At 38.5% G+C, this 27,215-nt stretch overlaps 1 protein-coding gene across 1 annotated transcript; it reads left to right on the forward strand.

The window, feature by feature from the left end:
- Positions 1-2,292: 2,292 nt before the first annotated feature.
- On the forward strand, positions 2,293-26,917 carry LOC142139796 (polyunsaturated fatty acid lipoxygenase ALOX15B-like). Its single transcript, XM_075197666.1, has 14 exons — positions 2,293-2,494; positions 3,689-3,893; positions 4,253-4,334; positions 6,821-6,943; positions 10,925-11,028; positions 11,520-11,692; positions 11,853-11,999; positions 12,878-13,081; positions 13,831-13,917; positions 14,111-14,280; positions 14,567-14,688; positions 15,472-15,572; positions 26,002-26,172; positions 26,419-26,917. Exons 1-14 carry the CDS (start codon positions 2,348-2,350, stop codon positions 26,596-26,598), a joined length of 2,016 nt encoding a protein of 671 aa, XP_075053767.1. The 5' UTR covers positions 2,293-2,347; the 3' UTR covers positions 26,599-26,917.
- Positions 26,918-27,215: the final 298 nt, after the last annotated feature.

The raw sequence follows: 27,215 nt of genomic DNA on the forward strand, positions 1-27,215 counted from the left end.
GCAAATAACTCTTGTGTGTACCTGACTCTCATTCCTACTGACAAGATTTTCCTCATTTCATGGCTTTACTACTTTGGTTTATTTAGGTTTTTCGGGGTGGCAGTTACTATTTATAACAATGGAAAAAGCCAGGCGCTGGGAAGGTTCTGTGATGTTCATATAATTTACATACCCTTCAATGGGGAGAGGCGGATATTATCAAACCAGATAAAATGTAACAATGTTTATTATATCATATTCTAAAAATATTTTTAGAAGAGTAGACATTGTTGTTTTTACTAGTGTTTATTGCCCGGGCATTGTTATGTCTTTTTTATTTTCTTTATCAGTGTATGTTTTTCCGTATAGCACTATATGCTCAACGACAAACGGTGCCTGATGACCAGAGAGAACGTGATCATCATCGCCAAGCAAATATATTTCCTCAGCAATTGCCCGTCACAGAGAAAACAATCGAAGAGTGAACAGGACAGAGGTAATATCACGTCAATGCCTACAAAGTCAGTGAACAGGATGCCACACCATACTTGATGTCGGTAAGTTTGATGAAACAAATATTAATGCTCATAACTGTAGTCCCATGAACAGTATTGAATTTGAATTTTGCCACACTGAGCAGCCATCTGACAAACCAATCAATCAATGCTGCTACAAGGGTAAAGTCAAATTGGGTGCAAACAGGTTCAACATGATCTTATTCTTATCCATTATTTTGACAGGCTTTTACCTAGTATCAATATAACCACTAATGTGACTTAAGGAAAGTTTTGCACATTTTTTTGAGGTTGGGTGGGGGGACTTTTAATTTCTTCAACCGAGTCATCATTCTTTATAAAGTAACCAACAGTCAATACAATATGATAAGGGCTTTAATTTGAGGGGATGAACAGACTTTTTTGAACAAGTTAGTATGTTGAAAAAAAATACCTAATTTTAGATGCCGATGTATTGCCTGGGTATTTGTACATTTAAATAACTAATTGCACTAATGAAAAATGGAGAATAACAATATTTTTTGGCTTCAGCCACTGCATTGTTAAAAATAAACCAGTTGGCATAACATAGCCTGTGTATCTAAACACATATATTATATGGTTTATGGTGCTTATAGCCAGTTACATAACTTTACTGACTCAACAGCTTCCTAACAGGGGTTTTACTGGTTAACTGACTAAATGTGCACTGACAATGAATGATAACAGTTGCTCCTGTAAGCTCACACCTAACAGATATCATTACAGTGTAAAATGCACTACAGTGCAACTAATATATGTTGTATTACTTTACACTCAATATAGGTTTCCTGTTGTATGATTTTTCATTATATGTATTTTAAGCCCTATGTATTCTCGTCTCCATATAAATATATATATATATATATATATATATATATATATATATATATATATATCTACATCTCAAATACCTGTATTAGGTATTGTATGCTATATTGAGCACTAACATTGAAGCGTAATGTTCTCCCATTGGGAACGGAGATGTAAAAAGGGAGTCGTCTTCACTGACACTTTGACATAAAAAGGACCCCCAGATGCACTGATTCATACAGACTCTCACACGTGCTGTATCTAGTATACATTATTTTGGTCAATCATTTCTTCTTTCATGGTATAACTTTAATGTATTTTGTACACAGGACTTTCTCCATTAACAGAAGACACCCTTATTACGGGAGTATGGGTTTAGTTGATTTTTATGCTGAGAAAAATCATTGAGAGTTCAATCTTTGGCTTTCTAGCTCATCAGATACAGATTATGGTGTAGAGAAGTGATGGGCAAACTCAGTCCTCAAGGGCTACCACCAGTTCATGTTTTTAGGATTTCTTTGATCATGCACAGCTGAGTTAATCTATTTGGCTGGGTCAGTAATTATCCCAGCTGTTTCTACAGAGAGAAATCCTAAAAACATGAACTGTTGGTAGCCCTTGAGGACTGAGTTTGCCCCCCCCACTGGTGTAGAGCAAATAAGAACATTGTTACAGTTGATAAAGATATGAAGAAATTGAGAAGTTTTTCAAAGGAAATTCTAATAATTTGTACATGGAGGAGCGAGATATTTTGTATGGTATAAGAGAGGGGTGTGTATCAGTGTTCCCTCTAAGCTGAGCAATCTGGAAATGATAGAGTTAAACCTGTATCTTACTAGGAAACATCCTGCAGATTTTGAATACAAATCTTTAGGGTGGAGCCCTCATTAGAGTGACCTTTTACCTCTTTCCTTTCCAGATTGCTCAGTTTAGAGGGAGCACTGGTGTGTATGCTAGTCTAAAACATTGCTGAATTTTCTAGTTTCCTACAGTGCTTCTCTCACAAGGTCACTGGCTCAGACATGGGGATCTACAAGCTGAAATTTGCAACAGGGAAGGACCTGTGTGCTGGGACCTCTGATCAAGTTTCCATTGTTCTTGTGGGGGTCCAAGGTGAAAGTGCTAAACATCAACTGCCCCATAAGTGGAATAACTTCAAACCTGGAGCAGTGAGTATCTTATAAGAGTCACAATATGGGAATAATGTTACACTACAAATAAATAGAATTAAATAAGGATTTCACTCAAACTAAAACATATTTACAGATGATGCTCTATAAGCTTACTGCTTGGCCTCTTTTAAACAGGCAAATATAAAATTCATAGGGGTCACTGACCCAAGCTTAGCCCGCTTGAAGCAGGCCTAGCGGTAAGAGGAGATAGCAGTAGACATGGAACCATTACAGCCAATGGGAACCCCAGTGGATCCAGAAAATCCAAAGTTGTTCTTGTTTCATTTTCTATAGAGTCAGATCACCATGTTACATTTTCAAGGATCGGAAACCAAAGAGAGTTTATAATAAGGAAACATCTTATTTAAAGTAAAATAGCAATATGTGTGGGACCGACAGTAATAAATCTTCAGAACAGTGTCTGCAACAAAAGATAAAATATTACTCCAGAGGCGGCAAGTCATTGTTACATTTTCAAAACTAAAACTCATATATACCATGTTACAAATATGAATTTTTTTTGCATAATAGCCTTTAAAAAAAAACCTCTTCTTAGTTACAATCCCATTTAAAAATGAATGTAAATATATTGAATATTTAGTTAGTCCCTACAGTGTATATCTGTCATAAGCATTTTTTGTATATAGGGAAGTAGAAGATTATATATGTTAATTATTGTGTACATTTTTAAAGGTCTCCTAAACAAATATGCTGCTCAGTGGATAGACCCCAGAAGGGCTACTGTTCTTGCATATAACTGAAATAAGTCTAGCCTAACCCTTCAACCATTCTGTATACAATAAAATAAGAAACAATTCATAAAAACACAGGTTTGTATCTGAGGAAAAGTAAAAACTACATATATTCTATTGGCATTCTACCCATGTATACAACTTGTCATGAAGAAATGTTAGAATGTTTTATATTTGGTTCTTTAATTGATTCATATAATGGATTACCCTGATATTTACATGTTAAACATATAAATCAAGAAGTCTGCAAAATATGCAATTTTCTAGAAAAATGGCAGTACCATTGTTATATACTTGTCTATGTCCACAAAGTCCCTGAACTCTATTGGAAAAAAACGTCACATCTCCTTGTATAAATGGGACACTCATGGTCTATCCTAATGAGAATTCTAGACATATTCCATACCAAGTTTTTTAAGGCTCTACTCTGCTTTTCAAGGTAACTGACTTTGATGTTAACATTGAGGAAGATCTGGGAGAGCTCCTGCTGATTCGGCTGTCAACAGAGCACTACAAGAAATTTAATATGGATGCCTGGTACTGCCTGTATGTTGAGGTGACCTGCCCCAATGGTCAACTCTACCAGTTCCCTTTCTATCGGTGGATCCCTGCCTTTACTACTGTGGAGATCCCAGAGGGGACGGGTGAGTTGGAATTTATTGCAGGACTTGGATACAGATAGGAACTCTTACCCAACTTATACTTGCATTTAATAAATGCATCATAAAATCACTAATATAAGTCTCTCCAGTTGAATGTTAGTGCACAGGACTAGATATTACAGAGCTGAGAAGACTGGCTCTATGTAGAATGGTACATGTCACACTACAATTGTGAAGATTTCCATGTGGGGACTATCTTATACTGAATGAGATGGTTTACTCATGTGAGACTTTAATATCAATCACTAGTTACCCATGTATCATGTCACATTTACTTAATTACAATAAAAACTGTACTGGTGGTTGTTGGAGGTGGTATCATGACAAACTCTCTGTTTCAGGAATTATATTATCTGGGAAAACTAATCCTATTCTTCAGCAACAACGGCAAGTAGAACTGGAGAAGGAGAGAGAAACACACAAGTGAGTGACCAATGTACATGAAGTAATGTCTTGTATACTTGCTGTCTATGGGAAAATGTCTTGTCTTCCAGGGGAGAGGAGATTCACTTACATTTTTAGATTTTTTTGAAAATTGGTGAATAAGTAATATATGCTACAGTATATATAAGCGTCCTTTTTAATGTGTGTTCATGAGGTAAAATTACCTCAACTCGTAAATTTAGCCTTTACTACCCCTCCCACGGGGGGGGAAGGGGGAATGATGGAAGTTAACTGACTTTACTATTCTAATTTTTTTGTCAAATGTCGGTATACCAAATTTCAGGTCAATTGGATGAGCCCTTTCTGAGAATAGTTTTTTCCACACGGACTAACACACGCCGCTAGGCATATATATATATATATATAATCTCCATCCAAGCATGTAAACTGGTGCTTTATTCCAACTAATCATGTGTTTGCTTTCAATTTCTGCACTACACTGGATAAATGACACAATCTGATTAATCAGCATGAGCTGTAGCATATATTACTTGTTCACCAATTTTCAAAACATCTACAAAATTTCAGTGAATCTCATACATATATATATATATATATTTTGATAAGCGGTCGGATTCTGAGATACCTGACGGGTCCAAATTTTATGTTTCCGAGTCGATTAAGCCATCACTCAGTCTTGAGTACCATACTCGGATTTGAAATCGAGGCAAAATACCACTTCTGGTAAAATTACAGTTCTCATGAGTTGGATCAATATCTTCTAAATATAGCCCCCATTTTAGAAGTGATAGGATGTGAGTTAAGGGTTTGCTGCAACTCTGTGCTCAAAAAAAAACAAAAAAAAAACGCTTGGACAGGGTGAAAGAGGCAATTGATATTGCAATAGCTGTGATTTTATTGCAAAAATGTAGAGTTTATTTAGAGATCAGTCTGCTGGAATTGTCTGCTGATCAATTGTGTGTGTTTATTTAGTGCAGTAAAAGCAGGGTGCTGTATGACTGTGAGCAGCACAAATATATATCTTGTTTTTAAAGAAAATGGAAATGGCTAGCACTCCATATACCACTCACAGTGGCAAAAAAGACTCTGACTATGCCCAGATTTTGCTAGTAGGGGTCCTGTTACTTCTGACACACATACTAGAATGCCAATTGAAAAAGGGTGCCCAACACAGTCATGCATCTTCCATAACTTCCCCTGAACCACCTTCTCACTCAGAATGCAGGTCTGTCATCTCCAAAACAGCCATATCAATACATGAAATGAACACTCAGGCTGAAGAACAACTTGGGCACTCACAGAATCCTGAGGAGAGTCTAAAGGTATCCATGAGTGCTATATGTGAGTCTGATATCCGATTCTAAAACTGTAATTATAGAGCAGCCTTCTTCTCAAATGTCTCAACCATTTGGAAATGTGAGTATAAGTAATGATGATGATTTAGACAAATAAATTGAGAATGCTACTTTGGAACTAGCATACCAGTACCAGCAGTAGTAGTAATTTTTCGGCCTCTACTAGTAAAAAGGTCATGCAGGAGCAAAGTGTAACAAAGGGTGCTCAAAATCCAAACTGTTTGTCAATCTCAAATAAAACATCAGCCCTTGGTGTAAGGATTAAGGGGAAAAAATCTGATGACTGTGGTGATTTGTACAAAAAAATGAAGATAGCCAACATTCCATACACCACCTGCAGTCTGTCTAATGATATTGATTACTGCCTCCACACTTTCTATGATGCATGCTGTCTAATGTTAAAAATATTTTTTTCTGTGGTCTGTCTCCCAGCAATTTTCTCCTGGGTGCAGCCCACCTTCATCTATCAGCAAGTGCTCTGGCATAATGTTTCATAGGGATGGTAGCATGCTTTGCACACAATTTGATTGGTTGCATTGCAGAAGATGGTGCCTATGGCCCATAAAGTTTCTGGACCGTTTTGGCATAAGTAACTGCATGTAGATCACTGCGGCAGCTGCTGAAAAAATTATTTACCATGCTACCAACTGAAGTAAGCGTTTATGTGGTCGACAGCTAGACTTTAATTTGATCGACATTAGGAAAGTTGACATCATTAGTTCGACAATGCAAGTGTCAACATTATTAGGTCAACAATTCACATGGTCAACAGTATTATTAGGTCAACAGTTCAAATGTAGACAGTATTATATGGTTAGTGTTAGGGATATTATTGTCAACCAAAAAGTACTGTCTACATTTGAATTGTCAACCTAATAATAGTGTTGTCATTATTGTCGACTTTGCAATCCTATCTATATTATAGCATCGACCATATAAATGTAGGTCATGTAACTCTTGTACATATGTATCACACCCAGCAAGAAGTAGTAGTGTAGTGGAATTCCACACTTCATAGATATAGAAAATATATATATTTCTCATCTTTTGTTTCTAAATATAAACAGAAGGTCTGTGAATCAATAAATGCATTTTTGATTGGATTATATGAATGTATTCTATAGCATATACTTACTTTGTGTCCTGCAGGTGGAAATTTTATGCAGAAGGTGCCCCTCACTGCATCGATGCAGAAAAGGCTACGGATCTGCCACCTAATGACCAGTTCTCCTTCCTAAAACGGACCAGCTTTGGCTACACTATGATATCTACGTATGTATCTAGTCTGAGAAGACTACAGCACAGTCATACAACTGTAATGACCCCTGAATGCCAACCCTGACTCTTATTCATACTTGCCAACTTTTTCTAGTTGGTGTCCGGGAGCTGCCGGGGGGAGGTGGGCTTGAGAGGAGGCGGGACCCGAAAAACTGCATAGTTTTGGACCATGACGTAATGATGCAAACGCGTCATTTTACAGTGGGGGTGGGGCCAAATGCCGCGATTCCAGGAGAATCGCTGCATTTTGGACCTATTTCTGTCCACTTCACTAGGAAGTGGACAGATGAAGGAGACTGCCATACAATCACAGGAGTCCGGGAGACTCACCTGGAATCCAAGAGTCTCCCAGACATTCCGGGAGAGTTGGCAAGTATGCTCTTATTACTATTTATCAGTTAGCTTCTACCTCTGAGCAGCGGCGCACGCAGGATTTTTATAGGATTGTATACAGCACCGCCGCGGACGCTTCATTGACAGCGCCGCGGCTGCTATATAGTACAGTGCCGCTATGTAGGGGCACTTTAGCGGAGGGGAGGGGTTTCTGAAAACCCAGAAACACCCCATGCGTGTGCCCCTGGGGTGGTTATCTGGGGTGTATCAAGGTTCTAATCTATTTTTATATGTTGTGTGCAGACATATAACTGAGCTTTCAAAGTCTGCTGATCAGGTCACAAGTGCAGAAACCGTACAAGGTAGAATCTTAGGATTTAACGTTGCAAATACTCATGAAAAAAGTGTATTTTTACATGGATATCATTAATTTTGAAGTGCTAACAGAGATAATGACCTGGATTATTGATCCTTATGTAAAGTACTGGAAAAGAAGGTGAAATATTATTTTTGAGGGGGCACTCCTAACATAAGGAATACAGATCAATAGAAATTTAGGTCTGTAAATAGTTCCAGATTATGATCCCCCCCCCCCCCCCCACCCCCCCAATCAGAGACGGTCATAGAATTCTATATGTCGCCATTAAGGACATAAATATACATAAAACACTATACAGAAAAAAAAAATGTAACTTCTTTTGTACCCATAAAATGTTGTAATGTTAAAAAGAGAAATATTCTAATTTTAAAATAAGTGAGTGTTCATAGGGTATGATTTCAAATATGAACCTAAAAAGTGAGTAATATGGGAATTATATGGAATTAAACCCAGCCATGAGAGGAATACAAGCTCCATTGTTGTGATTAAATGTAACTTTTTTGAGGCACTTAATATAAGTATTAGTTTTCGAACCCCGGAGAATAATGCACTTTGAACTGTAACGTTGATAACAGTACATCTGTCTATCCACTAATAACTGTTATTTTGGGTTCAATCCCATATAATTTCCATGTTACTCACCTTTTAGGTCCATATTTGAATTTATGCCCTATGAACACTCGCAAATTACAAAATAAAAGTTAGATTTTGTCTCTGCTTAGTATATTTTATGTATTTTTTTTGTCCTTGATAACAAAATAGAGAGATCTATGACAGGCCCATAATCTGGAATTATTTATAGACCTAAATGTCTATTGATCTGTATCGCTTATGTTAGGATTGCCCCTTATAAATAGTATGGGGTAAATGTATCAACCTCCGGTTTCTTGAACTCCCACGAGTTCGGTGTCTTCGCAGCAGGTTGATACATTTACCCCTATATCTTCTTCTTTTAGATTCTCAGTAGTGTGTGTGTACGTATATGTGTGCGCTTGTATATGTGTGTATATATATATGTGTGTATGTGTATGTATATATATATATATATATATATTATGGGGTAATGAGGGGAACAACCTTCTACCTGGAAATACTGCTCAAGGAGGACATCTAACACTCTCCTGTTCCGTTATCCTCATGCATCTACCATATGCACTGCCTGGACACTCCCTACTGAACTGTTTGCAAACAATAAAAATGCATGCCCTTTTATTTTTGTTTTTTGTGACCTCTTCTCCCCACTCCACTCTATGCTGCTGTTATCTATCACCCTCAGGTTCTCATTCTGAATTCCTTGACAACATTTCCACCCGGCTTTCTTACATCCTTTGTTCTGACCTACCCATTCTTATTCTATTTCAACATCCATATGAACAACTTTACTGGCACTGCCACCTCTAAACTCCTCTCGATTAGTTCATCCTGGTACCTCTCCCAATGGATATCATCTCCCATCCATCATGATGTACACTTACTAGACCTGTTGTTCTCCCATCTCCAGCTTCTCAAAATTTGCCTTCCTGCTTTCTGATCACCACCTCATTTCCTTTTACCTCACCTTGCCTCCTGCAATCCATGCGCACAGTGCAAAATCTAAATGGCATTGACCTGATTCTCTTCTCAGCCTCACTTGAACTATTCCTCTATCCTATATCTAACCTGTTCTGCCCTAATGCTGCAGTGCCATTCTACTACACAACATTCACAGTTGCAAATCCAAACTCTAACTCTGGCACTCCAAACCGAGTGCTCTAGTACAACCAAGAGTGATTGGAGAAAAACTCACTCTAATGCAGACTTCCTGCATTACAAATGTTTCCTGTCTTCTTAGTATACCACAGTCTCTCTTACTTTACTTTAGATCCTTAATATCCACCAAGTTAATCCAACACCACCATCTGTTTGCTGCCATCAACTTGCTTCTCTGCCCACCTCACCATTCTCTACTTCTTCCCTTACTGCTCATGATTTTGCTACTTACTACAAATCAACACCATCTGTAACAAAATCATCTCATCAGATTTATCACCCTATACCCAACTTCTCTTCCATTCAGCTACTCACCCTCAGTTCTTTCTCGCTTATTACTGAAGAAAATCTCTTAATATTCCTTGATTCCTCTTCCCTCTCAACCTGTCCTTTCAATCCCATTTCCACCCAACTCCTCCACACCTTGCCCCCAATACTTGACCTCTGTCCTCATCTCCTTGAAACCCTTCACTACCTTGGCCTTCACAGCACTGTTATCTCCTGGTTCACTTCCTACCTTCTAAACATAGTCAGAATATTCCTCGCTCATTCAGGACGATCCCAAACCCATATCCAATATCTCATTATCTCCCGCCTTGACTACTACAACCACTTCTATTCGTCTTTTACCTCTACAAACCATCCTAAACGCTGAGACGAGACTGATCTTTCTCTACTGTCACTCTACATCTGCTGCAACACTCTGCTAAACCATATACTGGCTTCCCATTCCTCCAGAATTCAATTTAAAATACTCCCATTCATCCTCAAATGCCACCAACTCCTCCCCTCATATACCACTGACATCATCATGAGATATACTACACCTCTGCCTCTTTGACCTGCATCTGACCTATGCCTCTTCTCCTCTCTGGAAACCACCTCTAACTACCACCTCCAAGACTTCTGCCATGCTGCTCCTCACTTATGAAGATCCCTATCCTACCTGACAGAACTCCACCCCCAACTTTCAATATTTAACGTGATCTCTCAAAACCCCCCTCTTTATTATAGCCTATCCTGCCCCCAACTGATACTACTATATTTTTCAACCAGCTACAGTTCTGGGTCCCCTGTGAGTCCTTCTAGCTCCTAATTTGTCAGCATTACCCTTTACCTCTAGATATATGTGCAATTGTATTTTGAAAGATTTGTAACTGATAGTCCGGTGCTGCAGAGTTTTGTGGTGCTTTGCAAATAAATGATGATCATGATGATGAACCTGTAGAAGATGAAATACCTATTGGTCAGTCAGCCAAGTTATCCTAATATTTTATCTTTTTATTCAGGAAAGGAAGACTTGAAATTAATTAACTTCTTGACCCCCACAAAATAAAACCACAGCAGTGATCTCTATCTTCTTATCTGAACATACTAGTTTCCATCCTGAGCATTGATGTGGTTATTTCTCTTTCAACTTAGCTATTAGATGTTGGAGTAATAGACTTAGTCCAGGCAGTTGTCAGTACTGTGCATATGGTTGTTTGACACCTTTATCCTACTTACTCTCACAGAGGACTTGAAATGAAGTTGAAAGGATTCACAGACAATCAGGATTCATGGTCTAATCTTGAAGATATTAAATTGGTGTTTTGCCTCAGACAGTCAGATCATTCAGGTATGTTTATATTTTCTCTTTCCAGAACTACTTCTATAAAGCAGAATTTTACCACAAAAACATCTCATGCAAAATGAGCTTTATGTTACTCTTTGAACTATGCCATTTATCTGTTCTGGTAACACTCACCTAATTCTGCATGAAAAGAGATTTCCTTATGTCAGCCTACAAAGGTCTAAACTCCAAACTACTTTCCTGTAATGACTAATATAAAATTATCTGTAGAAAATATAATGTTGGCAAAATACATGTTTACTTTGATATGGTAATCATACACTACTGAGACTAGGAACAACTGACTTGTTAATGAAGGTTTGTGCGATTACTTTTGAGTCATTATTAGAAGTTTCTCATCTCATAACATTAGAATCTTATCCCCATGTTGTTGTACAATCTTGTGAAATGATCTGTATTGTGCACAGTAAAAATCCAGGTAGCTCCACCTTTCACACAGTATAATGCTTCTAGACATCGTGTCTTTTTTTCCCTAGATGTGGTGGCTGAGATATGGAAAGAGGATTACTTCTTTGGTAGCCAATTTCTGAATGGAATAAACCCTATGCTAATCAAAAAATGCTTCAAAATCCCTGCAAACTTTCCAGTTAGTGATGTTATGGTGGCTGCATCTCTGGGGACGTCCACCAACCTTCACAAAGAACTAGAGGTGAGTTTTGTATGGCAAGTGATGACCAGTGGTGGTTATTGAATGCAAATGACTTTGAAACTTGTTGACTCTCCCATTTATTCCTTTAGTGCATAGTTAATTCAAACTTATGCTTTATGACCCATATATCTTTCAGTAATCTGCCTGATATGTCTTGCAGAATGGCAACATCTTTCTGGCAGATTACAAATTTCTTCATGGGATCCCAGCCAACAACTCCATTAATGGAAAACAACAATACATTGCTGCCCCTATGTGTTTACTATGGAAAAATCATCAAGATCAACTTGTCCCTATAGCCATCCAGGCAAGTTTCAATTTTGGAATGTCTATTTACTGTAACTGGTAAAAACAAATTGAATGAAAAATTATTCAGAATTCTGTTCTTTGAAATATCTAGTATGGTGTCCAATATAATAATCTAGATACAGGACAATAGACAACATAAACTTTTATGGCTCCAGTTTTCCCCAGTCCTGTAGATCAGTAATCCAGTAATTGGAACATGTTTGCTGGTATGGCCACAAACTTCAGGGTACCAGTTGCTTCAAATGAGTTCTGCACATTATATGTCGTCTTTAAAGCATAGTGATGTTTTAGTATATCACCATGCTGATAACTGTATACAATGTGGTACACGGCATACCTTTTGTTCCCAGTAACAGTCTTGGCACCTGTATGTCCTTGAACATGGGAAAATGATCTGTGAAAGGTATGAAGGAGCTAAAAATAAATTCTTTACAGCAGATAGATATCAAAAAACAGATTCAGACCCCAGTTGGTAGACAAACAGATTGTGCGCCTCCTGGCTCATTCTCCTAACCCAAATCAGAAGACCCTGCTCTAAAATTGTAACAATGTTTACTTGAGCAAAAATTAATTTGTGGTTTCCCCTCCTGTTGACCAACTGGTAATGGACTCATTTAGAAATATCCTAAGAAACATCAGTTAAAGCATTACTTGGATACACGTTCTTTTTCACAACTAAGATTTCCTAACATTTTAATATATTCAGCTGCTTTATGGTTAAACACATGCAAATTTCTCTGCAGTACAAAGGGCTTTTTCACAAATTTTAGCATAGCTGCACATGCAGTGAAGATGCACTGATCGCTTCTAAACCACATGGTATAGGATACGTAGATGATAAAGGATATGTGGATCTAGATGTGCTTTCTCTTACAGTTGATGCAAACCCCAGGAGAGAACAATCCAATTTATCTACCCAATGACTCTGAATCTGACTGGTTACTAGCCAAGATCTGGGTGCGCAATTCTGACTTCCAAGTGCATGAAGTGGACTCTCACCTTCTCCGCACTCATCTCTTTGCTGAGGTCTTTAACATTGCAACCACCAGGCAACTTCCAATGGGCCATCCAGTGCACAAGGTGAAACCTGTTTAAACCATTGTCCTGCAGAGAGTTTGGCTCACTGCAGTGTTTCAATAAATGAGCTATGGGGCCAACTACATGAAGACCTTCATTGTGGCTTAATGTTGGGAACATATGTGGATGCTAACTATTTAGTTACCAAGGCATATGTCATCATTTAGCATTTCTAAATATTACTAATCTTGTTTCCAAAGACTTTAAATTTTCCATGTTGTCGTTCATATGGCGAATTGGATTGTTTAATCTGGAAGAGCAACATACAAATATCATCCACTGCCTGACAGCATAAAATCTGTATTTATATTTTAATATTGTAGACTTTGGTTTGATTTGTTGAAATGTTCAATAAGACAGTTTTATGCCCTACAAAGCATCAGATGACATTGTCCTAATCTTAAGTAAGTGTGTAGTCATTGTGCTTTCTGATGGGACAAAATGAAATGGTGCTATGATCATGCCTCTCACAAACTACCATGACCATTTGTCTAAGACTTGATTAAATATTTTGACATCAGCCATTCCAATATATGCCAGAATTGTAAACACCACTAATGCAGGACTTTTACTGACTTGTTTTCACTCTTAGTAGGCTATCATTTTTGAGCTGCTGATTCTAAGTCACAAATTACTAATTGAAGCAGATTTTAAGGGCTTTATATTTTCTGCATGTAAAATGAATCTCATCAGGTCCTCATTATGGCCTAGAATAGATGTGTCTATAAGCAGTATTTCTTTCTCCCCCCCAGCTTATTACTCCACATCTCCGCTTCACCCTGGAAATCAACGTCCTTGCCAGAACTCAGCTCATTGGTCCCGGAGGCCTCTTTGATCAGGTGAGACCCTTACTATGCAAAGGTTACACACAGTCTTCATCCCAATGCCAGCTATAATCTGTTTAGTGCTTTGTTTTGACTTGATCCTGTAATTTCAGCATTTACAGTACAGCGGTGTATAAATGATTGTCAGGAAATTACAAAATGCAAAATTGCAGAAAACATATCTAACACTTAGTCCACTTTTCTCCAGGCTGTGGTGACTGGAAATGGCGGTATTGCAATACTGCTGAAAAGAGCAATGGATGGGGTCACTTACAGCAGCCTCTGTCTCCCTGAAGACATCCAGACAAGAGGAATGGAGTCCATTCCTAATTACCTGTACAGGGATGATGGGATGAAGATCTGGCTGGCTGTGGAGAGGTAGAGATGCAAGTAGATATGCAGCATATTGGCCTGTCCCAACTACCCAACCAGAGGGAGATGACCTCATTTCCATCTTTAAAAATCCTCAAACTGGTTTATACATAAGTTTTCATACAGCATAAAAACGCTATAAAGCAACCAACACACAGCAATTTCTCAAACATGTCTTATAAGGGGGGTTCCAGACATCTATAATCCCAGACCCCTTTCTAGCCCATGTATACTCTCCATACTTGAAATTCAATTCTTTGTACCTCAATATTTTTTTTATTTCTCCACTCAGCTTTGTGTCCAACATAATTCATTACTACTATGAGAGTGATGCAGTGGTCAGTGCAGACCCTGAACTTCAGGCTTGGGTAGCAGAGATCTTTAAAGAAGGTTTCTTGTCATATAAATCTTCAGGTAAGAATTAAGAACTTTGTACTGTATTTAGTTAAACTGAGTTGCAAAGCACAATGGTCAGTCTGACTGTTTGATTTCTTTCCATCCTCATCCCCTTCTCCAAAACGTATGCTGGCCTCATACTCAATTTGTCTAGTATGGTAATGGAAAAAGGAAGATCAACTATTTGAATGGGGCACTCTTGGGATACTAACATCTCGGCATTTACATTATGGTTCTAGTCAACAGAGTAAAAGACCGACCTGCACAAATTATAAATTCAAATTTAGCTTTTATTATATAATCATAAAATATAAATTCAAATGCGATATTTAGTACATTTCTACTACTGAGGGAGCACACAGTTATTGAGAGAATATCTAAATAGTATTTGTGAAAGAACATATTGAGTTAAACTGGTTTGAAGGTGAGTATCAGCTTGTATATGATCATCTCTTGGCTGTACTAACAGGTCAAAGTTTTGCAATTACCTACATGTACAGTCACTTTGGACATTGATACTGGCATTCAGACCAAGGGGATCAGCTTGTGTGTGGCTGACTTTAGATATAGAGTTTTCAAGGCAATGCTTTCCTGGCCTTTAAAAAGCTCGGAGACAAATTGAATAACATATAGCTTGACTCTAGCAGCACTAAGATTGCATGCTGATATTAAAATTCTCTGTATATGGTAATTATGTTACATACATTTGAATTTTCCAAGATTCCTTGTTGCTTTAAATCACATTTTAGATCATCCTGTAGAGTGTTATCTAGTTTATTAATGGACTATTCCCTCTGATAGGAATGCCATCGTCTTTGGAGACCAAGTCTTCTCTGATCAAGTTCCTGACCATGGTTATCTTTACTTGTTCTGCTCAACACGCAGCTGTCAACAGTGGTCAGGTGAGTGACACAGAGCATCCCAACATACAAGGTTATAAACCTACTATGCAGAGTGAGTCTTTCCTATTTTCTTTGTCATCCACTGGGAGACACTGGACCATGGGGTATAGAGCCTCCTTTAGGACATGGGCACTCTAAATAATTCTAACAATTAAATTCTCCTCCCTCTTATACCTCCCCATCCTGCAGGGAAATCAGCTTTTTAGAGTGCCCTCATTACAGGGTCTTCTTTTCTGGGCTGCCTGTTTCTTTTATTTGAATTTTTGGACACCTAGAGCAGGCAGTCTTGCTGGGAACCAGACCACACCGGGAGAGCGGCAAGGTAAGTTCTCCTTCCTGGAACCGGAAGGGGATGTTAAAAATGTGGTCAGCTTATGGTGGGGCCTGGAGCCTGCCAAGCAACCGCACTGTAGAGCCAGGGCTCCACTTGGGAAGCAGGATCCGGTGGGGCCGCCTCATCAAAGGCAGGCCTTCACTAGGCACAGCCGTAGCACAAGGGTGTGTCCTCTAGGATGCTGGCTGCTGATGTGCTGGGTCCTGGGGGGAGGTGTAGACCCCTGTACTATATTATTCGCCTCCTCCCTGACTGATTTCAGCTGTGTTCTAAAGACCAGTCTAAACCAGTCACTTCGCCAGCAACTCTGCTGCCTCTTTACCTACTCTTTTTCTTATAATGTTGGATAAAGAGAGGTCTATGACTATTAAGTCCTAAGGGGGGGTGCAGGCCCAAGCAGCATCATTGCACTCCCCTCCTTGACTGATTTCCGCTATGTAGTGAAGATCATTGTGCCATTAGCTATACTCTGCTCTGTCTCTATAGCAGCAGGTAAATACTGCTAGCTAGAGTGGGATTGCATTGGAATTATGTGATAAATTTGTGCTCAAATTCTGGTGAGTTTTATTGTTTACTGATACCTTGTTCACGTTTCAATATTGTGTACTTTGTATCTGCCTTTTTGCTGCGCTTTTTCTTTTCAGATTGGAAAAAGAGAGGACTATAACTACCAAGTCCTGGGGGGAGGTGCAGGTACAAGCAGTATAATTTACAGCAAAGAAAAAGATTTAACTGGCGCACCATAGGTGTAATTGGATGATAAAATGAAAATATATATTTGAGTATAGTGATAAAATATCAATTATTACATTTGATCAGTAGCACAGCTGTAATATGGGGTGTGTTAGGCCCCACCTAAGCAAGGCAAATTATAAACAAAAAAAAAAATTATTACAGCGCTGCAACAGGTCAAAATATAACCAAGCCACACATGATGCTGAAAAGGTATATTAAATAGAATTTCTTTATAATATAAACAGTATCACATCTAAATAGATAAAAAAAAGTATCTTAAAAATGCACATATAACACATATAAAATATCTGAATGTGAGCTAAACATAATAAAAACACACAAGTGTAAGCTGTAATTACGCTGTTCCAATAGCTTTGAAAAATGATGAAGCTTAAGAACTCATTTGATTTTGTAATCTCCAAGATCACTAATGGGTCCCAATCAGTCATTGAAATGACTGAAAATAGATTTAACTTCCAATTTAGTGGAACAGCATGGAGATTTATCCTGATGCATTTCATCACCTGCACATTAATTTCTTCAGAGGTGAAATACAGCAACACATTGCATTAAGCCACTTTCGTTTTCAATTCCGAGCCACTTTCGCACACTCTTGGAATTGAAAACGAGTCAAAACGTTGTCAGATCTCAGAAGTTTTGGATTCTAGAAGTACCGCCCTCCATGGTGATCTAGCGCCATTTTACAGAGGGACACAGAAGGGGTAGCACAGTCTGTAGAGCAGTTGGGTAGTGTCATATGTAGAATAGAAAGAGGAGGGGGTAGCAGTGTTCTTAGTCTACAGTGACATTCAAGAGAGCTCCATTGTTAATTGCCATTGCTGAAATACAAATACTAGGGCTGGCAGGCTTGGTCTTCTAAATCTACAGTCTTTGTTTGAAAGTGTATGAAAATAATATTGTGACCTGTGAGGTGGGTCAAAAGTGACTGCAAATTACTTGAAATTAGTGCTATGAGATTAATAATAGGAACAAAAATAGAGCAAAATTATGTGATTTTTAGCAATTTTTTTTTAATAAATACAGATCCAAAAAACCCCCCAAAACACATGAGGGCGATTTTGCCAAAACCAGAACACGGGGGTCAGTGAACATCTCTAATTAAAACCTATTTGCATCATGTTGGCAAAAAAACAAGAAAAAACAATATACCATAATAACAATATGAGCATTTTTTACCTGAATTCTATAAACCCTTTCTTGTTTTATATTAAATCTGTATAACATTATAATTAAAAGTTAATTAAAATCTCCGAAAAGATATGACCATGGAAAACAGGTTTGAAGTTTATATAAACTTGTAAAGATAAATGTCAAACATTATCACTTGCATATCAAGCTATTAAATGTATCTTTACTAGTAACAATTGCTTTATAGTTATATAAAAAATTACCCAACATTTATCTTAATCACAAAAAAATAGAACCCCGCTAAAATCAACCTAGATGGAACTTGAACTCCCAAGATCACAATCAATGCTGTTCCCATAGTATTGTCTGTTGTGCCATTAGAAATCTGGTCCTCATCTTCTGAAAATCTTTATATATTTCGTTGTGTATAACAATTAGTCAACATTTATTCTACTAACAATCAAAAAAAAAATGGTCAGCTAGAAAAGACCATTCAATGCACTGAGTAGCTTAATAGTTCCTGAACGACAAGTACCTATTGTTGCAAGTAAACACTGTAGATAACGGAAGTATGGTCTGTCGGATCTTCTATAAAGGAGAGAGGTTTCTCTGACACATTTCATCTGATCACAACAGACTTTCTCAAAGCAATGCAGTCATCTCTATAGTATCCAACTATATAAAGCTTGAGCACATCTTGTGATTGGTGAATCAATGAATGTTAAATGAGACTTCTGAGGACACTTGACCAACATCCAGAGAATTAACTCTTGTAATATTTTACAAATACACATTCTTAGACATTGTAAAACAATAAAATCCATAACTTTTAATGATAAAATTAAATTTAACATGCCGACAAACTTTCAACATACAGAAAAAAGGGGGATTTAGCAAGATCTGACTTCTCACATATGAGATAACTAATTGAGTAAATATATAGCTATATAGTTCAATTAAATATACACATGTCAATACATATGTATAAGGCATAAAAGCACAGACATACACTGATATATTCATATTTGACTACAAAAAGAAAAATGTTAATATATAACCAGAACCCCTCAAAGAGCTCAATATTTTTTTTTCAAATTACAACAAATAAACTAAAACTGACTAATAACCTACATCAATGGGTGAACTCTCTTCATAGAGAAATAAATGTACTGAATAGATGTAAAACTAGGATTTATTTTCACAAAAAACCCTACAAAAAGACGTCAAAAACAGTGTATCTATATATTCTACCTACAAATACCGATCATTGAATTCAATTGTATCATTTAACCCATCTGGTGACAGTCTGCAATTTAAAAATCTATGTGGCTTCCCCCCGACACAGATTTGTAGAGTTCATTTTAGAGTTCATATAGAAGAGTCTTCTCTTCTATAGTTCTATAGTTCATTGTAGATTTCTATTTTCGGATTAAAAGCTGCTGACAACAGATGAAAACATCAGTGGTGAGTATTCTGGGCATTTATTATTTTTAATAAAAATATGTGGTATAAATGAGGGTGTTTAGTGTCTTTATTGGGGTTTTATTATTTTTAATGTATGTGGTTTTAATGAGGGTTATTTAACATTTTCTTTTGTGGAACTACAGGTCCCAGCAAGCTCAGGTGTCAGGGCATGTTGGCACTTGTTCTCCAGACAGGGCAATGTAACAGTGATGGGTTTACTAATCTCACAGCTAGATAGGGACAACACAGGAGAGTTTGCTAACCACAGGAGTAATTGACATCGCAGCAAATCACCAGAGATGACCAGCGATTTTGAAAATCGGGGTAAAAATCGCAGCTTGATACATTTCAGAAACTTTTGCACTAAAATCGGGGGGAAGTTTATCATCATTGATTTGCCGTGATTTTAATACGCTGAAAAAATTGGACCTTGATATATTTACCTACAGATCTCTGAACTCCTAGGACTTTTACTCTTCCATCCGTAACAAAAACCTCCATTTTATTACTTTAGCTTATCTTAATGATGTATGTCCCAGGTGTAAAATAAATATTAATATAATATAGATCAGACACTGTGCCAGCAGTGCAACTCTCCTCTGTCTCACCAACCTCCGGTATTCACCTCTACCTGGGGCGGGATTGAATTGGGGATTGTTCTATATCTGATGAATTAAATTTATGTCTCTTGATACCTGGTTCACTTTTCCATATTGTGTACTCTGTACTTTTTTTTCCTGCTCTTTTATCTTTTTAGGCTGGATAAAAAGGTCTATGCATACTGGGTTCTGGGGGGAAGGTACAGGTAGCATAATTTGCTCTCCCCCCCCCCCCCCCCCCCCTGACTGCTTTCAGGTATATACTGAATATCAGTCTAGATCAGACACTGAAGTTCAGCTCTCCTCTGTTTCCCCAGCAGAAGATAGTTACTTCTAGCTGGAGTGGGATTGTATTGGGGATTGTGAAGTATATTTTTGCACAATTTACTGATGAGTTTATTGCTGTCTGTTGATACCTAGTTCTCCCTTTCTATGTTGTGCACTCTGTATTTGCCGTGGATTATCTTCCTTGCTTGTCAGGCCAAATAAAGGGAGGTCTAGGATGGCAGGGCTTCATCTGTGACTTGTCATAGTTATGTAAAATATCAGGATATCACCAAGTGGACAGTCAGACATGGATGCCTTTGGCAGGAGGCCACATGTCGTAAGCGCTGGCTAGGATCACCTCCGGCTTGGGCTAAGGCACTAGCGCAGTCTAATTCAGCATTTGCCTAGTAGCTCGCTTCACTTCCACTGGTTGTAGGAGAAGGGACCTGTCCTTCCCTCGATTTCACTGAATCTTCAGCCAATTACCCAATGCTTCTCTTAGCAATTCCAAAAGGCGAGCCGGGTTGGGCGATATGCATGGTTAAAACAGTACTTGTTCTCCGCAATTAAAAAAAATTGCTGTGCTAGTTGCGGACCCAAACACTACATAGGTTTAGGTTATATGCATATTTTAGACACTTTATCCCTTACCAGAGTAGGTTACAATTGAAATTCCACCTAGGGGGTCGTCTTTATAGCGTGACTGTCTAATGTCACGTCTATTCTTATCCATGAATACCACAGCCCTTAAGAATGTTTGAGACCATTCTTAAAACTAGTTAGCTAGTGGCTGGTGCTTTACTGAGACCCATTTTAGCCTCAGATAGGGTCAACTAGACTAGAAAAAACTATTTCTCATACTTTCGGTAGCCGTGGAGTACGGGCCATAATGGGTTGTCGTCGTGTGGTTTCTCGGCTTTTGTCGGTGTGGTCTTTGTGATTTGGTTCTGTTCTGTGTATCCGAAGGATGTTTGAAATGTTGAGCTGCGGTGGTAGTTCTTGATGAAGAATCAAGATGTCTTGATGCAGGTAAGAGAAATTGAGAATGGGTTAGAGGGTGAAATAATTTTGGAAGTAGGAGTAAAATGAAATAATAGGGGTTAGAGATGGTGTACATGAAATAAAGTATGGAAAATTGCTTTAAATGGACATACCGGGTATGGTGGTCCAGGATCTCTCGGCTGCATTTGATACCGTCGACCACTCTCTTCTCATACAAACGCTGCAATCCCTAGGTCTTCAAGACACAGTTCTATCCTGGTTCTCATCTTACCTCTCTAATCGCTCTTTCACTGTTAATTTCTCTGGAGCCACCTCTGCTCCGCTTCCCCTATCAGTTGGAGTACCACAAGGCTCGGTGCTAGGTCCTCTGCTGTTCTCTATCTATACCGCTTCTCTTGGAAATCTAATAAGTTCCTTTGGCTTTCAGTATCATCTCTATGCGGATGATACCCAAATCTATCTATCCTCTCCTGATATCTCGACATCTGTGTTGTCCCGTGTAACTGACTGTCTTTCTGCCATTTCATCTTGGATGTCCTCTCGTCAACTCAAACTTAATCTTTCTAAAACAGAGTTAATAATATTCCCACCCGCCAACAAGAGCATACCTGACATTTCTATCTCTGTTGATAACATGACCATAAATCCCACCCCACAAGCTCGCTGCCTAGGTGTAATCCTTGATTCACGCCTATCCTTTGTTCCCCACATTGACTCTATATCTAAATCATGTTACATACATCTAAAGAACATTTCCAGAATCCGCACATATCTCACACAAGACACTGCTAAAACCTTAATTCATGCACTAATCATCTCCCGCATTGACTATTGCAATTCCCTCCTTACTGGTCTTCCCAAAAACAGACTCAAACCCCTAAAATCTATTTTGCATGCTTCGGCAAGACTGATTTTCCTTGCAAATAGCTATTCCTCTGTTGAATCACTCTGTATGTCTCTACACTGGCTGCCTGTCTTCTACCGAATCCAATATAAAATACTTTTACTAACCTACAAGGCCATCAACAAAGCTGCACCAACATACATCTCCTCTCTTGTCTCAAAATATCTCCCAACTCGGCAACTCCGTTCTGCAAAAGATCTGCGTCTCTCATCCACCCTCATTACATGCTCCCATTCCCGGTTACAGGACTTTTTTCGGGCTGCACCCACTCTATGGAACTCTCTCCCTCGCACAATAAGACTCTCCTCTGGTCTACAAACTTTCAAGCGTTCTCTGAAAACCTACCTATTCAGACAAGCTTATAATATTCCTCAACCACCATCTTAACCTCACTACCTTTAGCCTGCTACACAATTTCACACAAGACAACTACCCCCGGACCAACATTGTTGTGTGACAGGATCATTTAGCTTATGAGTCACCCTACCTTTGCAGTCTGGCTGGGCCAAGATGCAAAATGTATACTTAACCTCATGTGTCAATCTCCCATTGTCCCATAGATTGTAAGCTTGCGAGCAGGGCCTTCTCACCTCTTTGTCTGTTTTACCCAGTTTGTTTATTAGTTTATTACGTTTGTCCCCAATTGTAAAGCGCTACGGAATATGTTGGCGCTATATAAATAAATGATGATGATGATGATGATGATGATCTGTTGGAGGTGGAAGTAAGAGGTAATAGAAATGAAGATTGAGATGAAAGGAGAATGTGGTGTAGTAATGGATAGAATTGGGAGTAGTATTGTCTGTAGAGAGGGATATTGTGCAGGAATGTGGTGTAAGAGAGAGTAATGTAGGAAGGGAAAAGAGTGTGGTGCAGGGAAATATGAGGCTGGAGGCCAAGTTTAGGGGTTTTAGAAGGAAGAAAAGGAGGAATCAGTGTAATACAGATAGAAATTGATATAGTAATGCAAGTAGAGATAGGGATGTGGATAGAAACAAAATTGGAGTGTAAGTAGAGTAGAGATTAAAATGTACTGTAGGTATAAGTGGGTAAAATATATTAGATTTCAGGAGCAGGAATGATTGTACAATTAACAATAGGAGAGTAAGAAGATAGTAGGGATAATAACCATAAACCAGATTGTAGGTAGTAGTACAGATTGGACAGGGTTATGAATGTAGTTAGAAGTGAAAGGTAATATAGAGAATTATTAACATAGATACAGAGTAATTGAAGGAGATGGGTGGGGATGAGTACAGGAAGAAAACAATATAGAAATGCAAATAAATAATCTATAAACATAAAAATAGAAAAATAATAATAAATGCTAAAGTAATAAAAATAGAAGTGAGAATAAATAGATTATAAATGAAAGCTTTAAAAAAGAGAAACTAAATGGCAAACTGTTCTTGTAGTGTAGGTATGTACCAAATGGGTTTCACCACATATAGTGGCTTCCTCAGTGTGTTCTGCATACAGAATAGTCAGCCATCTTTGGATGCCGCCTATTTGAATCCCCTGGCCCATTTTGGCACTAAAATTTCTTTTTCTAGTTTTGCTAGGTGGAGTAACCCGTGCCAGTAGCGCATACACACCAACACCCATACAAGCCTAGCGTAATAATGCACCAAAAAACTGGGTCAACTGGACCACAGAAAAGTGGTCAGAGCAACTCTTTGCAGGATTGCTGTCTGGGTGGCATTGGTCTGTAATGGCGATCTTGGCGGTACACATCTGGGAAGAATAAGTATATCTGGGGACACAGCTCTGGATACTGGTAAAACCAGGGGCCAGAATTTCATCTTGATGGTCTCAGCTTGCCAAGGCAATTTTATCAATGCTTGGGTGCCAGATGCAGAGTCAAAAGGAGTCGGGATTCCTTGTATTTTACGGTGATGTCTATTTGGGGTTGACTTGGATAAGATTATTAGCCAGATGAACAGTGAAAGGGCTACTACTGGTACAACTGCCAAGAGCGTAGGACGATTGGTTTCAGGCCTTTTTGTGTAGCGGTAAAGGCACAGGGTTCAGAAATCACTGTCAGTTCCCAGCTCCTTGTGGAGGACAGCAGAGAGTTAAGCAAACTTTTTCCACTAAGATGCTATCAGCCAGGTCCTCGGAATAACAGGCTGCATGATGGACATTCTGCCCACCCGTAGAGGCAGTCGTGTGTGTCATTCTGCTGATTTTATAGGGGTCAGTGGTTCAGTTCCACTTCAGATTCCTGGGTGAGAAAATAGATTGATTTCCTACCTTCTCACTACCTATCTCACTGTGGACCAGCTTTAATTGCCATGCGGATAGCCAATCCCACATTACTTACAGTGGGTGTGATTTTCTTCCAGTGTTAGTATAAGACAGTGGGAGGGGTTATCTTTCCAAAAGCTGTTTCTGTTAAGGTATCGGACAGATTCATTCAGCAGGATAATCCTCTGGACACTCGGCACTTATTAATCTGAGTATTTCCACCTAAACATAAGGTGTTTCTATTGGCTCTCAGATGGAAGCTGCTCCTCTGGAGGTTGAGATGGCAGCATTAACAGGGCCTGTCACCTGACTATATAAAATTGGGCAATTGTGGCAACAGATGCTTGCCCCTAGTGCTGAGAGGCTGTCTCCTTTCACTGTCCGTTCTTGCAAACCTTACGATAAGTATTCTAGAATTAAGAGCGATGCTAAACGTTCTAGCTCAGGGTTACCTTCAATCATGTGGAAATCCCATGCAGATTCAATTAGACAATTCCACCACAGTGGCATACGTCAACATCAGGGATATACAAATTCTCTATTGCGATAGGCTTCTAGAATTATTACTGGCTCCCTATAATGGCGATGATTCCTGCATCCTTAAAGGGTATGATAGAAAGGAGTGGAGGTGCAGTTGTGGCACCAGACTGGTGAAGCCAGTCATGGCAGAGATTGGCACAGCTGGCTTTATTGGTGTAATCGGTGAGCGCCTTGTGGATGGCTCATCATGGGGCTTCGGCCGGGCAGTTTGGTTGGCTGCCACATGGGGCTCTATACATACCTTTACAATTCTAAGGTCGTTGGATTTAGGTATAGGGTGCTGCGCACTACTAGTTTGTGAGCGTACCCACCCAAAGGGAGTAGCTTTGATACATCACAATTGTCCAGTGTCCCCCAGTGGCTGATAGAGAGAACTAGATTTTAAACTTTCGCTAAATTCTTTTCTTAGTCCATGATAAATACTGAGTGCCCACCCAATTAAGCTCTAGATATCCTGGGAAGAAGTTTACCAGAGTTAAATGTTACTTTTTCAGGGATGAAGTAATTTCTATCTCTCTTTATTGTTTCTTTTTGGTTCTGTCCTGTGGGACTTGGTTAGTATAATAACTGATTTCCCTGCACGATGGGGAGGTATAAGAGTGAGGAGCATTTAATTGATAGAATTATTTCAAGTGTCCATGTTCTGAAGGAGGTTCTATACCCCATGGTCCAATGTCCCCCATGGACTAAGAAAAGAATTTAATGTAAATATAAAATCTGATTTTTATCCTTGATTTGGAGGATTTGAGGCTGTACATCAAGCATTATGACTAAGACCATCTAGTCATTGAAAAACAGGATTTCTAACACAATAACTACAGTATGTGTTGCACAAACTCTTGTCAAATTTTTCACACCCTATTTCCATTTGCTTTATGCATGATTGACAGATGAGACATTTAACTAACAACTGATACACACATGTTGTAAGCCTACATTTGATATTCTGCATAGAAACCACATGTGATTCATGTGACAATATTTACTGGTCCATGTGGAAAATATATTTAGTTTGAGATACAAAATATTACATTTACACTCGAGCTAGATCTTCCTTTATAATGTATTATGGTAATGTGTAAATATCCTATGTATAATTAGGAAAATATTGAGAAGATAATTATGCATTTGTGGATAAATTATTCATGCATATAAAAATGTTTCAGATGATCAATGTTTGTATTGCAGTTTGACTTCTATGCCTGGATGCCCAATGGTCCCACATCCATGAAAAACCCCCCTCCCACAGCTAAAGGGGTCAGCACACCCCAGAGTATCCTGGATGCATTGCCAGAAGTAAACACTACCACTACTGGAATGACCACAGTGTGGCTGCTTAGTAATGAGCCAAGAGACCGGGTGAGTACTATTATCCTGTACGGACATAAAAGCAATAAGCAGATCTGCTCCTTTTGTGTTTCTAGTCTGGGGAATATGTAAGAGAGAATTCTTGCGCAGATCATGATATATACAGCTGTCCATTCATGTACATGCAGCTCTGCTCTGTAATGTATTGATGAATGGACTCAGTCAATACATAAAGAAATCATGGCTAAATTTTGGCTAAAAAAGCTTCCATTAATCAGATTCCTTATTGCTCTCCAGAGACGTTTAGGGGATTACCCTGATGTGCGTTTTACAGAGGAGGTCCCACAGAAGTTCATAAAGGATTTCCAGAACAAGTTGGATGAAATTTCCAAGTCCATTACTGAACGGAACACGAACATGTTTTTGCCTTATACCTTCTTGAATCCCGGAGTGATTGAGAACAGTGTCTCTATCTAACATTGTGTCGGTGTCCTGATCGTCACTGAGTACCTTCTTTTGGGATATGACTAGGTATCCCAATTGTAAAGCGCTACAAAATCTGCTGGTGCAATTTAAATCAAGGTTGATGATGAAGATTTAGGGAGCAGATAGTTTTTGATTAGCTGGCAATTTTCTGCAGTATTGTGATTAAAAAGTTGTCAAGTGGAGCTTTTTTCATTCAAAGATGTAGTTCATGTCATATAAATTAAATGTTCATATTTTCCCCTATATAGATTCATTATTCTTTGAGCGCGCTGCATGTCACATTTTGTAATAAAATTCAAACAATCTCTAATTGCTCTTTGTGTTTTGATATTGATTTAGAACTATTGGCATTGACAAAAGGGAGGGGGTCATCTGGTGTGTGGATAAATGGGATTAACATTTCGTGAAATGTGTGCAGAATGCTTCTGAAAACAAAAGAGAATATGTTTGCTGTTTGTAATATTTCTGGACTTTGTAGTATACCTATTTTTCATGCTGTCTCCTTTTCCTAAACATTATTTAAAAAAAACCTGTCTGTACATTTCTATAAAATATAGACATTTATTATTTGATCTCCATATATAAAACATACACCATAAAAGAGCAAT

Source organism: Mixophyes fleayi, chromosome 2 (genome assembly GCF_038048845.1).
Source record: "Mixophyes fleayi isolate aMixFle1 chromosome 2, aMixFle1.hap1, whole genome shotgun sequence".
Classification (NCBI taxonomy): domain Eukaryota; kingdom Metazoa; phylum Chordata; class Amphibia; order Anura; family Limnodynastidae; genus Mixophyes; species Mixophyes fleayi.

Bases quoted from the DNA above. Each gene is read 5' to 3' on its own strand.
- LOC142139796 (XM_075197666.1), top strand. From the start codon at position 2,348: ATGGGGATCTACAAGCTGAAATTTGCAACAGGGAAGGACCTGTGTGCT. The intron at 2,495-3,688 runs GTGAGTATCTTA...CTGCTTTTCAAG, and splicing joins ATAACTTCAAACCTGGAGCA to GTAACTGACTTTGATGTTAA. The intron at 14,689-15,471 runs GTAAGAATTAAG...TCCCTCTGATAG, and splicing joins CTTGTCATATAAATCTTCAG to GAATGCCATCGTCTTTGGAG.